Genomic DNA, 15,915 nt, shown 5'->3' on the forward strand with positions numbered 1-15,915 from the left:
GGAAGGGTGGTGCAAGAAGTAATGAGAAGGAGCATGCTTCCTTTCCTAGACAGATCTCCTGCCCGACCCTGCCACACCTGTGAAGAGGTTGCCTCCTGCAGCCCCTCTCTCACTGGCACATGTCGAGACAGGCAGAGCAAGCACCATGGGCAACTGCAGCTTCCGAGGATCAGAGACTTGGGAGGTCACAGGAATGAATGATCAGCAACTGGGGGAGAGAGGCCACAGGAGACTCCCACCCCTCAGCATCCAGGGACCATGGGCTCATTGCTTCTGGGCCCACAGTGGGGGGTGTTGACCCCAGCTGTGGAGTGAAGTGCTGGCCCAGTGAGTAGCCTGGCTGAGAGTAGGGCTCAGGGGTGGATCTGGAGGCTCAGACCACTGCCCTGTAATACCCAGAACAGCCTGCAACACCCAGATACCATGGTTGCTGAACACCCACAGACATATAGGACTTTCCAAGTGCCCAAGCTATGGGAAGGGGAATAAAAGTGATCAATAATCCAAAAAGGTCTGCAGGTGCAGACTGCGCACAAGCTTTCAGTGAGTGCCAACTCTATGGAGGGCTGAAGAGCCTGCATTAGTCCATTATTGAGATAATTCTTAATAACAAAACCTGAATTCAAATCTATTAATGAATTGGAAATTCTCAGAAGCTTCCTTCTGTTCCTAAACCACAGGGCTGTAGTTTGGGGGAGGATACAGTGTATTTTTCATACATACCAAATCAGCAAATCCCAATTTAGCTCTGGAGCAGGGACCAGCCCCTCCATAATCTCTCTCTGAGACCCCCTCTGATGTCAGCACTTGCTGCAGGATCCAGTACCTCAGGACAGAGACGATGGGTTACGCAGCCTTTCCCCGTATAGCACCAGCTAGAAGCTTGGTATTAATGACGCAAAAGTGACTAAGTGCCACTAATTTAAGCTGAAAAGGTGGCAAAGAAGTTGAATCCTTGCTTTAGGGGGAAAACTCAACTCTAGAGCCAAGGCCAGCATCTCTGTAATGCCTGCTGCTGAGGTTGGAGTTCAGGGTTTGCCTTGCAGATGCTCACTGGGTGAGTAGAAGTGCTCTCCCTGGGAGTGCGGTGTGTCCCTGCCACTGTGCAATGGGATGTCCAGATGCCAGGGGACACTGGAGACTTTTCCTTTCACTTGGCACTTCCTTGATTTGCAAGGGCTGAAGGAAACCTGACCTGCCTGCGAACAAAGCTTTGAATTTAGGAATCATCAAGCGGGTAGAATTCTTTGGAAAATCTATAACCATGGGACAAGCGTGTAACTGTTTATGCTCCTATGTACTGAAAGGCTGAGTTCCTATTTGCTCTGGTCCAAGTGCAGGTTGCTCTGGGAATTTCTGATTTCTAATCTGTATTTTCACACAAGTAGGGAGTGAAATGTTATCAGAAAGAGGAACGATTCCTAACATTCCTGAAAGACCCTGACAGATGGATTCTCTGTAGATCCAGGGACATTCAGGAGTGGCTACAGCACGCTGCTTGTTTTGGCACCCCTGCAATCACTGCAGCACACCCTGCTGTTCCAGTCCTGGACCTCCGCACAGCTGTGCAGCGCACCCAGCGCGCAGCATCGCAGACTGTTCCATGGCTACAGTGCTGACCAATGCAGGAGATTTAGGATATGGATGAAGACAAACCAGAATGCAACCAACCAACTAATGCTCACTTATGTCTAGGTTAAACGTAACATACTCAGCCACGGTGCTGCCCCGGTTCTACCCACACTGGCTTCAGCGACAGATCTTACTGCAACTCGGCCTCCACATGAAACCTGGGCACTGCAGCCCCAAGTTACTGACCATGGGGAGCTTTACTCACCAAGGGAGAAGAGCAGCTCTGAAGAAGTTGACTCTGACCCCAGCTGCCAGGTACTAAAATCTGCCCCCGCCCCACCTTCCTGAGAACATCCTGGATCTTCCAAGATGCTTGAGTCAGGGATCAACTAGAATGATTTACTGAAGTAGCTACAAAGCCGACAGCCCTCCCAAGAGGCCAAATCTCCCTTCACTTCCTTGCTAAGGAGCAGCTGAGCGCAATTACCAGATGGAAAGCAGAACTCCAGAATCCTATAGCAGCAGGGTAATGGCTGGTCCTTTCCAAATGCATCCCATGGCTTTGGGACTCAGGGCATGCCACACACTACTACAGGCTGACATCCCCAGCTGCAGGGATCTCCCTACCCAGGGGGCCTGTAGGCAGCACCTCAGGTGCTGTTCCCATAATGGGACATGCCAGCCCCCTCTCAGTATGTGTGGGAGCGGATGGGACACCACATCAGGACCTGGAGATGGAAGATCAGCACCGTCATCCCCCAGCCACCTGGAATGGGTCAGTCTCTCAGCCAACGGGTCAGAGGCTGAGCCATGGTGGGTGTGGAAGATGGTGCTATGTGGAAGATGGTGACTCCTCCCTAAAGGCACCTTTGCTGCTTTTCCCTCCACCTCCCCCAATATCTGCCTTAACATGAAGAGATTTTCAACATCATCATGCACTTCCCTATGGCTCCTTTCATGTAAGCAGCACCATACAGCGCTTCTGCGTGGCACCACTCCTCAGATACTCTGCAAGAGCCACATGCTGGGAAGTCTGTGGCTGAGCAGAACGTGTGTCTCTTGGTGGCAGCCTGAGTCCCAACACTGAAAGCCCAAAGCAGATGCTCTCTGATCATAAAATCATCCCCAGACAGAAACCCTGCAGGGCCGTGCAGGAATGTGCAACTCCTCCAAGAACAACGCTCCAGCCTTGCCATAGTTATTGCAGTTCTGCACACATCTGGGCATGCTATGGATGTGAGCCAAATTGGTCAGAAGAGGGCACTCAGAGTTGGCTCCTACTTCCACATTTAAACTGGTACTTCCAACAATGGCCACACATTGGACAAGTGGCTCAGTCCTCAGCTCTGTCGCCCCCATGCCTCACAGAATGGTTCAGTGACCTGTGGCTACTGGTCCAAAGTACCACAACACAAGACACTGGGCAGGGATCTGCTTGTGCTCTGGAGGCCTGTGAATTCCAGAGTGGGGTCCCCACACTGGACGTTAACCAAGCGCAGCCAGTCAGCACATCCGCTGCCCAACAAGGTCCTCCATACACACAGAAGAGTCACATTTCAAGGCCTCACAAAGGATCTATATCATGCAGTTTGCTTTGCGCGTTTGCAGAGTCCATGGCGTTCCTTAGATCAGTTTGAAAGGATGCTTCAGTGACCACTTGCAAACACAAGAGAGCACACACAGCCCCATGACCACGAGGGACCCTACAATAACAAACAAGAGTGCACAGCCCAGTGCCTATGAGAGAGCTTACAACAATAAACTAGCATATGCAGCCCAGCGCTCAAGAAGAACCCTACAGCAACAAACCAGCCCAGCATCTGCAAGGGACCCTACAATAACAAACCAGAGTGCATAACCCAGTGCCCATGAGAGATCCTACAATAACAAACCTGTGCACATAGCCCAGCACCCACAAGGAACCCTACAATAACAAACCAGGGAGCACAGCCCAGAGCTCATGACAGACAGTACATCAACAAACCAGTGGTGTAAGAAAACTTCAAGAAGCTTCCCAAGGGGTTATAAGAAAGCAAGAGGGGAAAGTAAAGTGCTAGAAAAGCCCCTTCTTTCTCCTCTTAGACCTTCCCTCTGCAGCCAGTGCCCCCGGGAAGTGTCTGAGCAGGCATTACCAGCTGCAGTTCTGAAGGGGAGAGCACATAAAGGTAGGGTCCCTTGCAGGCCATGCTGCTCTGCAGTTTCCTGGTGACACTAAAGGAGGCCATAGTCTGTTTTAGTGCCAGGTGTTTGAGAGCAGCCACCCACCACCCTACACAAACAGACTCTAACTCAGCCCAGCGTCTCAGTGAGTCACTGTCAGGCCAAGCAGCAGGCTGGCAGAATTGGGGGGGAGGGGGGGGCTGGGTAACTGTAACTGGTTGCCCCTTAAGGGCAAGAAGCCTGGGGCCAACCAACCCTGGTTACTGAGGGGCACAGCTGAGAGAGATCAGTGGGTCCCCTACAAAGAGCAGCAGGAAGCTACAGAGGAGGAAGCTCGGGGAAGCAACATGGAGTACAGAGGCTGCTAGGAGTGACTTCATCACAGGAACCTGGGTCTGGAGAGTGAGACTCAGGCAGGGAAGGCCTGGCAGTGACCTGATAAGAGGGGAAATGGATGGACTGGAGTTGACTGTATTTTGAACATTTGTTAATAAAACTAGACCCCAAGAAGGGGTGGTACTGGACAGAAAGCCTGGGTGTAGAATTTATTTAAGGAGCCCTTTGAAAGGGGAAACTGAGGCAGGCAGCCTGTAAAGCCACCTCAGGCCACAAGGGGTGCCCTATGATATGTGCTTGGGAAAGGGCCCATCCAGCACCAGGCCACTGGATCCCAGTGTCTGACCTTGCAGGTCCCAACTCCCATCCAACCCCAACTCAGGCAATGCCTCTTTGCACACCCTAACCCAGCCAGCACATCCCCCAGCCACCCGTAGAGCCCAGTACAGCCTGATGTGGGCCCCAGTAATACCTCATGACCTAGCTCTTCACTGGCTGACATTCCTGCTTCATCCTCATACCCTTCGCTCCCCCTCTTCTCCATAAGCCAACATGCTCATGCTCATGTTCCTCCAAGCCCTTGCCCCAGTGCTCCTTCCCTCTGTAGGAAAGGCTGGAGGTTTGCCCCAAATGCCCATGTGTTCATTGTTCCCCCATTGTCAGGCCACTTCTCTTGGTGTCAAACAAACCCCTCTTATTAACTCTTTACAGCCAGGGCAGATATATGTGCTGCTGCCCACCAGTTAAGCTGTCGCACTCAGCTGGGCAGCACTCTCTGAGTAGCACTGGGTAGCCCCTTGTGTGCCCAGGCCTCTCCCTGTGCAGTGCAGCTAGGCTGTCCTCTGACACTGCTCCTACTCCCTGGCCCTAGAGGGTTTGGCTGTGGAGCCATCAGCCATGTACACTGTGCAGCTCTGAAATCTGCTTTACACTTAAAACATGTCACCAGCACACCTGGTGGTGAGGGTTGTGATTCCTTACTGCCACAGCCATACCTGTAACACCCTAGAGCAGATGCACTTACGCTGGCACAAGGCACTTTGGCCATTTCCACACTCCCACTTATGATGGCAAAACGTTTGTTGCTCAAGGACACACACCCCTGAGTGACATAAGCTTCATCAGCATAAGTGGTAGTGTCCACAGCACTATGTCAGTGAGAAAGCTACCCTCATTGGGGTGGTTTAATTATGTCAACTGGAGAGCTCCCTCCCATCAGCACAGAGCAGCTACATGAGAGATCTTACAGCAGCACAGCTGTAAGCTCGCTAGTGTAGACATGGCCTGAATAGCAGGACAGCTCATGTTGCTCCACCAACTGGAATAAGCTGAACCCGTCTAAGCACACTCATACTAGTATAACTGCATCTACACTAGCAACTGCCACTTTGCTGGCACAGGTAGAACAGCAAAGCCCAGATCCACAAAGGTATTTAGGTGTCTAGCTCCCTTTCATTTCCATGGGAGTTATGCACCAAAACACCTTTGTGAGTGAGCCAAAACTTTGAAGTGCGGACAAGGCCTTTGTTTCCTCTCCATCAGCCCAACCAGGCACAGAGCTGGGCTGTGACTCGACTAGTCCGAAGCGATGCCAAGGAGGCAGTGGAAGGATCCTGTGTTTACATGGGGAAGAGCTCCTGCCTTACTAGTGATGGACCTGATCCAGCACCTAGCCAAGAGGTTCATAAGGTGAGGCTGTTCCTGGAGCCCCAACTGCTGCTGGGCTTGTAGGTGGGAGCTCTACCAGAAGTGCCTTTTTCCATCTGTGGAAGTGGCAGGGGTCTTTGACTGTGTCTTCAGATCCAGACCTCACCCAGCCAGTCCAGGTCTTGAAACACTGCACAAGTTTGCATGCAGCTGCCTGGCCCTATTAACTGAAGGGAGCACATTACACAAGCTGATCTTTGCAGAGCACTGGCTCTCTAGTTATCTGCAAGAATGTTGCCAGAGAGCCATTTAAATCCCTGGCCCAGCATGAAAAGGCACTGGAGACACCAGTCTAAATCAGCCAATCAGTCCCTTCCCCACTGTGATGGGCTAACTCACACAACTGCTAGTAAAATAGCAGAGACACAAGGTAGGTGAGGTCATATCTTTTATTGGACCAACTTCTTGTGGTGGAAGGTACAAGCTTTCGAGCTATACAGAGCTCTTCCTCAGATCTGGGGAAGGAAGCAGGATCTGAGCTAAATGCAAGTTGGGATTAAGCAGAAGAGGTAATGCATGTGGAGGGAAGTCCCTTAAAAAAAAAGTGGGCAATTGGAGGCTAGATTGTTACATACAAAGGGTTTCAAGAGGGCAATTAAGGGTAGCTGACAGTGTGAGACGTTACAAATCCTACGAGCCATAAAACCCGTGTTCCTGCTAAACCCTTTGGCTTTTGGTGTCTAGCAGAGTCCGGGAAGCAAAGCGGCCAGCAGGTCAACCCTATACGTTATGGATTTAAGCTCCCAGGCACATCTTTTGAAGGTGTTGTGCAGGTTTCCTTTAAGGACACGGACTGAAAGATCAGATATGGAGCGAACGCGCTCTGAGAAAAGTGTTCACTCACAGGAGATACAGTCGTTTTGTCTGATTGTTTTTCTGAGTGAGTTCATTCGAAAGCATTGTGGTTGTCTGGTTTCACACACATATTCGTTATTGGGGCATGTGATACGCTGAATGAGGCACAAGACGTGTTGTAATAAAGCATCTGTAGGACCCATGCATCTGGAAAGGTGTGTTGTAGGGAGTACTGGTTACCGTAATAGAGGAGATATGGCTCCAGGTTTTGCATCTATTGCTATGGTAGGTCTAGTGCTGCTTTGAGTGGGAGGTTAGTTTGAAGGCCAGAAGAGGGGTTTGGGGAAAGATTTCTTTCCGATGTGGCGTTCATCCAATAAGGGTTATTATTATTTGATGATCCCCCATATGGGATCCAGCGTGGGTTGACAGATGATAGCTAGGGGTGTGCAGTCTTTTGGGGGGGGGGGGGGGGCGTGGTGTCTCCTGTATTGAAGCAGGTTCTCCTAGGGTATTTGGGTGGCCCGTTCCATGATGTGATGTACTTCTCTGGTGGAATGTCCGTGTTTAGTGAAGGTGATTTTAAGTGTGTTTAGTTGTGTCTCCCTAACTTTCTCACCAGAGAAATTCTGTGGTATTGAGTGCCTGGCTGTAGATAACTGATTTTTTGGTGTGTATGGGGTGGTTGCTGGATCTGTGGAGGTAGATGTGGTGATCACTGGCTTTCTTGTATATAGCTGTTTGGAGGCTTCTATTGTTGAAGCTAATCCATGTGTTCAGGAAGTTGATACTGGTGTGAGAGTGTTCTAGAGAGTTTGATGGATGGGTGGTGGTTGTTGAAGTTGTGGTGGAAATCTATGAGAGAGTTTAGGTCATCTATCCAGAGGATGGAAATATCAATGTAGCTCAGGTATATCATTGGTTTTGTGGTGCAAAACAGGATCAGACTGAGTTTAGAACATTTACCAGCTGGGTAAATGGCAGGGCCTGACAAGCCAGGATGGGCTTTGTGACAGCACTAGTGCCCACCAGAAGCATCTGCAAGAACATTTCCAGAGAGCTATTTCCAGCCCTGGCCCAGCCACAGGAAAAGGCACTGGAGACCAGGGGCTGGGCTGGCCAGAGACATCACCCCACTGTTCACAGAGGGATGGCCAGGGAGAGCAGCATTCCTCGAGACAGTAACCCTGAGAAGCCAGAGAGCTACCTCCCCACTGCTCCAGGACATTCCTGAAGGCCAAAGCTTCTGCCTGGATTTGCTCCGATAGAAAAGGCCTTTATGGTGATAAAGCAGCTCCCAGGAACCGGAGCCTTTGAATGCAGAATCACACAAGGTTAGCTAAAAGTCTGATTTCCAACCTACTTATTTCAACCAGTATACACCTTCATGGAAGCTCTGATTTCCATTCAAAGCAGTCCCCAACAGACCTAAGCTCATTGGAAATTAGCCTGGTTAACCCAGAACCAGAGCGTCCATGGCACCCTCTGTCCTGGTGTAAATGGGTTTAAAAATTACTGCGAATTAATCTGCGATTTAACCACTGTCACTCCACATGCCGACCTCCATGAGCTATAGAGCCCTCCACAGCCGCGCGCAAGCCAGTGGCCACCCTGCAGCACCTCTCCCAGCGCACGGCTTAGATTCATTAGCTGCCATCTCAGCTACAGAGGAAACTCCTGCCTCCCTTCCACAGTAACAATGAAGCGAGTGACCCATGTAATGAGACTGACAGGGAACATCTTGCATAGGAGGGTGTCACATTCCCAGCTTTGCTGGCACAGCTGCTTTGAGCACTTACCACACTGGCAAGGAAACCCAAGCACATGATAGGCTGGAGCCTCCCACCCGTGTCCAAACTCACCAGTTGCATCACCTGCCCTCACAGCAATACCCCCAGGAGAGGATCACCAAGCCAAGCTTTCCCAGCTTACATTGTTCTCTTCACTGTGCTGATGAGAGCTTTAGGAGCCCTAAGCCAGACAGAGGATTTCAGCTGGAGGGCAGACAGGAACAGAAGAATTATGAGCCCAGTGGGTCCTTCTAGACCATGTCTCTCAGAGCAGTCAACTCCAGCTACTGCAGGAGAAGGTGAAAGATACCTTGTGTGGACAGGTACGGGGAAGCTTCTTCCTAGCATGCGTCCTGAGCAATGGAGTTGGTATCCTGTCTCATTTTATCATCATGGAGGCACCGGTCATGATGTCATGGTTAAGGCTGAGCTGAGTTTTGCAGTTGAACCAGGGCTTCCACCACTTCATTATGCATGAAGAATGTGCATGCCCTCCCAAATTCCAGCACTTACACTTTGGTACAGAATTCATTCTCTGAGAATTTACAAGTGGATCAGTTGGTTTGTTAGCTCAAATTGATTTGAAAATAGGTCTTTTAAGAAATTTAGCCCCTCGTGTCAGCCCTTCTCTACCCCCCTCTCTCAGAATGATCTTAATAATGGAATAATACAGACTCTTCAAACTTTCCACCAAATTAAAACTCACTTAAATCCTGAGCACTGGTTATGTATGAAGAAATAAGTCAGAATTAATGGTCATTTTTGTAATTATTTTTCATAACTGAAAATTTATCCTTTAGTGGAGGCTGGTGCAGAAAATCTTGTCCTGCACAGTAGCACCACCAGGAGAAAAAAGGCATAAAAATAATCTACTATGTCTTTAAAGATCCAATTATTCTAATCTGGGATTACAAACACTCCTAGGGATCAATCAAAGATAACTGCATGGCATCACTAGAGGGCAGAGGTGAGGCTGAGTTGCCCTAACTGTGCATTTCCTTAACCCAGGGGTGGGCAAACTACTGCCTGGGGGCCGCATCCGTCCCTTCAGACGTTTTAATCTGGCCCTCAAGCTCCTGCTGGGGAGTAGGGTCCAGGGCTTTCCCAGCTCTGGTGCTCCAGCCAGGGAGAGGGGTCAGGCCTGCTCCATGTGGCTCCTAGAAGCTGCGGCATGTCCCACCTCCGGATCCTACACATAGGGGCAGCCAGGGAGCTCCGAATGCTGCCTCCGCCCCAAGCACTTACTCCGCAGCTCCCACAGGCAGGGAACTGCAGCCAATGGGAGCTGCAAGGGCAGCACCTGCAGACGGGGCAGCGCGCAGAGCTGCCTGGCCACGCCTCCACGTAGGAGCCGGCAGGGGGACATGCCGCTGCTTCTGGGAGCTGCTTAAGGTAAGCGCCGCCCGGAGTCCACACCACTGACCCCCTCCCGTGCCCCAACCCCCTGCCCCAGCCCTGATCCCCCTCCCACCCTCCAAACCCCTCAGTCCCAGCCCAGAGCACTCTCCTGCACCCCCAACCCTTCATCCCCAGCCCCACCCAGAGTCCGCACACCCCGCCAGAGCCACACCCCAACCTCCTGCCCCAACCCGGAGCCTCCTCCCAGCACCCTGAACTCCACATTTCTGGCCCCACCCCAGAGTCCACACCCCCAGCCGGAGCCCTCACCCTCTCCTACACCCCAACTCCTAATTTCATGAGTATTCATGGCCCGCCATACAATTTCCTTACCCAGATGTGGCCCTCGGGTCAACAAGTTTGCCCACCCCTGCCTTAACCTAACATGTTTGGATTGCTTTTAAAGTTTAACCTTGACTCTGAATTTTCTGAGTTTACAACATTTGGTTTTGGATAATTACAAAATCCATGTAACATTTTTACCCTAAACTGCCAACATGTGCTTTCAACCTTATCTCCACCTCAATGTAGTTTTGATACGGGAACACTGATGTAACTGGAGATGTTTCCATTCTCCATACAAATAGTGATTCCTTTTTTGAATCCCCCAGTCTCTCAGCCTCAGGCATCTCTTGTGGCAGTGAGTTCCCTGGATTGTGTGGGGGATTTGATTAATAACTTACATTTACTTCACACCTTCATCCCAAAGCATTTCACAAACTATGAAGCGGAGTCAATCACTCAGCACAAAGCTGTGTTATGTAGCAAGGATTGAGGAAGAATCCCAGCTCCAGTGGAGCCCGGGGGGGAGGGGGGAAGGGAGGGCTTTCCCATTCGTGTGTTCTCTCTGCAATCCCTCTGTATCAGGAAAAGACAATATCCTCAGCCAGAGCTAGACTGTGAAAAATAAGATCTGCCAGCAACTAGGTGAAAGCCCATCTCCATAGAACTTGATCTCTGGCAAGTGTTCTCAGCCCCAGGGCAGGGCCCAGGGTGCAGAGCTATGCCAGCAGGATGAGCTGGATGCAAAGTAGACAGGATGCACAGCTGACAGGAAGCTCCTCATGGACAACACTTGCTCGTAGCATTACGAAAGCAGCTCACAGTGATATTCCACTACGCTCTCTTCCCTCAGACAGGACAGTCCTTCGAAAAAACAGCCCCATCAGATATCATCCTCAGCCTCCCACATCAATGACAAAACCACAGGCTCAGAGTTGGCCCTGGGGGACACCTTATGGAAGCCAATGGGGTTACAGCCAGGATAAATTTGGACCACAGGCCCTAAACACAACAAGCTTAGGACCCCTCATGATGGTAGTGCCCGTCCCATGCCCATGCTGTGAGCGCCATGGTAAAGCCAGTCCTCTGCACAGCAACAGAGGCAGGTGTCAGATGCAGCTAGTAACCAAGCAGACCAAACTAGAGGCTTCATTCTTCCAGAGCTTATAGCCATTTGTGCCTTGGAGGCTGAGACAGTGCAGCTCTCCCATCTCCCTCTAGCGGTCAGATTACATGGAATGGTTTATAAACCTCCTTTTGTTCAGGTGGCAGATACGCACGCATTTAGATCCAGATGTCAAGGGTTCAATCCCTGCAGATAACCCAGCCAGCGGAATCACTATACAGCTCATCTTTAAATTATCCTGGTGCATGGCAGAGTTACACAGGCTGCCACACACCCCTGGACCCGCATGTGCTGCTGTCGGTGCACACCAAAACCACAAACCCTTAAACCACAAAAAAATCAGACTCTTCTGGTACCAGCCCAACTTGGGCTGTGACACTCTGGCTTCTCCCTACTCATGGAGTCCCAAGACATGCACCTGTATCACCATGCTGAGCCTTGAGCTCCTTTGTTTCACAAGCAACGTGGGGGCCTGCAGCTGAGTGTGCTGGCTTTGCCATGTCTTTTGCTCCTGGCCCAGACTGGGAACTGTGCCAAGTACAGCTGAATTCACATTGCACATGACATGTTGCGACAATTACTAAATTAGTTTGACAATTTCATATCAGCCCCAGCCCCAGGAACAAGCCCATACTAGTGATGCTGTGTGAGGCAACCTGTCAGCAGCAGCTCCTGCAGCATGGCACAGCAAGTCAATGCTGCATTGGCTAAAACACCAAAAGCTGCATTTAAACTCCTACCCCCTTGTAAATACTGTTAAAGCACAAGCCAGCCTCCACTCAGCCCCATGCTCCCAAAAAGAGGGAAGGCCTTGCCTGTATCCTTGATGGCCCAGAGCGCCTGCTTGGCAGCATCACCCTCTGCCATGCCAACATAACGGTCGGACAGCTGAATAGCGATTGAGAGAAGGTGAAAACCTGCATCAACCCACTGGAGAGCTTGGTGCAGACAGGCTCCAGCCCATGGTCCCAGGTGGCAACAGGCCATTATAACCCACCTGCCTCAGAGGCATAGTCTTTATTGCCAGTGGAATAACACAACTTGTGCAAGTCACAGCTAGGCAGCACCACAACCTGGCACCCCTAATCACACACAAACTTGGTGCAACTCCAACACTGGCTAACATTTATTTCCGCGATAAAACTTTCAAAGGGAAAACAAAGAGAGTGGGGGAGACTGGGAGGCTAGATGGGTAAGATTAGGACTTGCCAGGCAAGAAGACTGGGACGGGGATGAGAAGACCAAGGGAGTCTGGAACTTTGTAGGCAAGGAGAAAGGGATGAGAACTCAGGTGTGTGGAGGAGACAAGACAGGGACAGGGACAGGGCAGAAAAGTCTGCAACCCCTAGAGAACACTCCCATCCAAAGGCTGGAATGGAAACGAAGACTCTGAAACTCAATATTCCACTGTCAGCAAATGTCTGTGATACCCTCTGGCAAAGTGTGTGTTTTAGCCCCCTCCAGTGCTGGCCCACACAGAGCACAGCAGCCTGCTTTGCTGTCTGTTACTCCCTTAGCTTGAGTGACAGAGATCTGTGTGATGGATCTAAAGGTCCCAACCCTGCTAATGACCCGTGGGGTGCCAATATACCATGTGAGGGAATTTCTGTTTTTCAGTTTGCTTTTCTAAAAACCCAGGAAATTACATACAGAAAACTACATTAAAAGAACATTATTAAGATTGCAAAGTCAATCACACAAATGTCAGGAAATGCCAGTATTAAGGTTGCCTGTGCAACTTCCATTCAGACCCCTTTGTGCATATGTATTGTGATACTGTCTTCCATTACATGATCACATACTATTTTTTTCCACAGTACCCCGATCTCATTCAATGCATAAGCTGGACCTTGTCTGGGGATTAATCAGGGCTGGGTAGAGAAGAAGGCTATTATCTGTGGAACCCCTGCCTCAATTGTTGCAGAAGTTAGAAGGTCTGTACGGCATGGGCAGGTGATTGCAGGAAGGGAAAGGATGGTCTCATGGTTAAGAGAGTTAAATGCTGCCCTGGAGAACTGGATTCTATTCCTGCCCCTGCCACAGAGTTCCTGTGGGATGTCAGTCAATTCACTTAACCCCAACTCTATACAGGGGGTCACTAATTGTGTGATTTTCATTTTCTGGGTGCCTGACTTGGAGCTATACGTTCTCATTTACAGAAGTGCTGAGTAAAGGTAGTCAGAACAGTCATCTCAGTGAAATATGCTATTTGGTCAGAGTTGAATTGTTTGGCAGAGACATATCAGTTTCCAAAAAAATATTCATTGGGAAGACTCCTGGGCCTGTGGTGAGGCACGAAAGACAAACTCTATAGCTGGGTGAGGATTGTATTGGTCTGGGATGTGGGAAACCCACATTAAAATCTCAGCTCTGTCTGATTTGGAGTGGCCTGAGATGTCCTACTGCTCTGAATCAGACAGCACAGGGACTTGAACATGGCTTTCCCATGGTCCTGGCAAGCATGAAGACATTTCCTGCAAAAATGTTCAAAAGGTTTTGTTTTCGTTCCACTGAAGAACAAAAACAAATGTTAAAACCTTGAAAGTTCCCATGAAACGTAATTGTCCTCCCAGCAGGTCCAGCACTGAGCACTCACAGCTGCAACAGAAGTCAGTGGGAGCTGTGCTCTGAATGTATAAACTGCTACAGACTGTTACGAAGGCATGTCAAATTAGGCACCCAAAATCAATGGAAACTTTGGACTTAATCTCGCTGTGCCTCAGTTTCCCAACTGTAAAAGAGGGATAATACCTCCAAACCTCACAGGGTCATTCTGAAACAGGTGCTACAGTGAAGAGTGCCACAAAAAAAGCCCATGTGGAAATACATAATTCTGCCTTCAGAGCAAGGTTTGAATAGAGTGCAGTACATGAGGCCTAGGGCTGCCCACTGAAGAATGAGAAGAAACCAAAATATTGAACAGCTGCTCATTCAGTGAGTATTGTCAATCCTGTGCACTGAATGAGGAAGGGTTCCTGTGAAAAAATAGCATGTGATCATGTAATTATCGACTATTATAATTACAGCTGGTTGAAATGCAGAATTTCCATTTCAGGGAAAATAACGACATTTCAAAAAAAAATTTGTTCCAAATCACTGTGAAAACAAGTATTTTCAAATTTTCCTGAAAAACAAATTTCCCTCCTCAATCATTTCAAAATGTATTTTTCTGGCATTTTTAAAATTACTATTATCTTTGTACTATTCCATCCCAGGAGCAGTAGATAATATGATGTCATACCATGTCAAGTTGTCACAATGACATCATATTATATGCTATTACTACTGGCATGTCATGGAATAATGTAAAAACAACAGTAATGTAAAACTAAAATACAATATAAAATAAATTTCAAAATGAAAATTTCAGTTTGAAATGACATTTCAAAATTTTTCTAAAACAAAAAAATTCAGCTTAGTTAAAAACAGCATTTGCTGACAGAAACCCATTTTGACAAATGTTTTCTGACCAGCTGTAATCATAACGCATCCATCTCCCAAAGGAGCTCTGTGCTGGAAGGAGTCACACCTGACTAACCGCATCGCAGTTCCCTTCCTTCCCCCTTCAGTTACAACTGGACTCTCGTCTTCACTTCCTGTCCCAGCCCCCTGCAGCCTTACATTGCTGAGCCATGTGAAACAAATACCATTCCCACCCAGAGATGGATACACTGCTGTTACCAGAGAGGAGTCCCCTGTACATTCTCTGTCATTGTACAGGTCTCTGAACTCCTTCACAATATAAGAAGCTATGAAGCAATTGCTCCAATAGAGTTACACCAGGGATGAAATTGTCTCCTTAGGTTTTAGCTCCAGAAATAAAACTGTCTTTACTAATGTACAAACAGCTACCTCTGAATCCCAGCTTGTCCCACTCCTCTCAGCTCCTTGCATTGTGAGGCCTGCAGGTCCCAGCCCCAGCACTGCACCACTGAGACCTGTGCCTCTGGACTCCTTCAGCAGTGAGTGCTCACACAAAGGCTTCTTCCTTAACCTCAGGCTGAATGCAATACGATACTCAAGGAAGCCCTGTGTTCAGACAGCAGCATGGAAGTGACACCAGAAGGGAATGGCAGATGGAACCTGCTGCCACAAAAATGGACCAGTATATCTTGCAAACTGAGCATGAGGAGATGGAGAACTCCAGTGATTGGGAGTCTGGAGACAGGCAGGCACCACCAGTCATTAGCAAAGGGTACCCTGGGGAGCTGAAAAAAGAATGAGATGAGTTCATGGAGGATAGGTCCATCAATGGCTATTGGCCAAGATGGTCAGGGATGTAACTCCATGCTCTGGGTGTCCCTAGCCTCTGACTGGCAGAAGCTGGGAGTGGACGACGGGGGATGGATCACTCGATGATTGCCTGTTCTGTTCATTCTCTCTGAAGCATCCGGCACTGGCCACTGTTGGAAGACAGGACACTAGGTTAGATGGACCATTAGTCTGACCCAGTATGGCTGTTCCTAGGTTCTTATGAGTGATCCCTAGAGGTTCCAGCCAAGATCAAGGCCTCATCGCAGGGAGTCTGGACAAGGCAGCTCTCACAGACAGAAGGGCTTGTCTCACCACACAGGAGCTGCTAGGAGGACAGAACTGTGCATCCTTTACCCAGCTCTACGCACAGGGGAACATGAAGTGCTTGTGTCTTTATCACTACAATGTGTTTGGCAGGACAGAGACGGGGGCCTGAAGAGAGCAGTGAGCAAACTGAGGGGAGAAAAGCTGCAGCCCACGTTCTGGGGCAGACCC

The 15,915-nt window shown here is 49.4% G+C and overlaps 1 protein-coding gene across 9 annotated transcripts in view; it reads right to left on the reverse strand.

Annotated features, from left to right (window-relative positions):
* CHD6 (chromodomain helicase DNA binding protein 6) overlaps window positions 1–15,915 on the reverse strand; it is a 178,460-nt gene that overhangs the window by 98,610 nt on the left and 63,935 nt on the right. The window contains exon 1 of one of the 9 annotated variants that reach the window (XM_043527367.1): window positions 15,019–15,499. The exons of the other annotated variants lie outside the window; for them this stretch is intronic. Coding sequence (XP_043383302.1) covers window positions 15,019–15,060 — 42 coding nt within the window. The 5' untranslated portion in view covers window positions 15,061–15,499. Of the gene's footprint in view, window positions 1–15,018; window positions 15,500–15,915 lie in introns of those variants that run through there. 9 annotated transcript variants of the gene reach the window in all.

Source organism: Chelonia mydas, chromosome 13 (genome assembly GCF_015237465.2).
Source record: "Chelonia mydas isolate rCheMyd1 chromosome 13, rCheMyd1.pri.v2, whole genome shotgun sequence".
Lineage (NCBI taxonomy): Eukaryota > Metazoa > Chordata > Testudines > Cheloniidae > Chelonia > Chelonia mydas.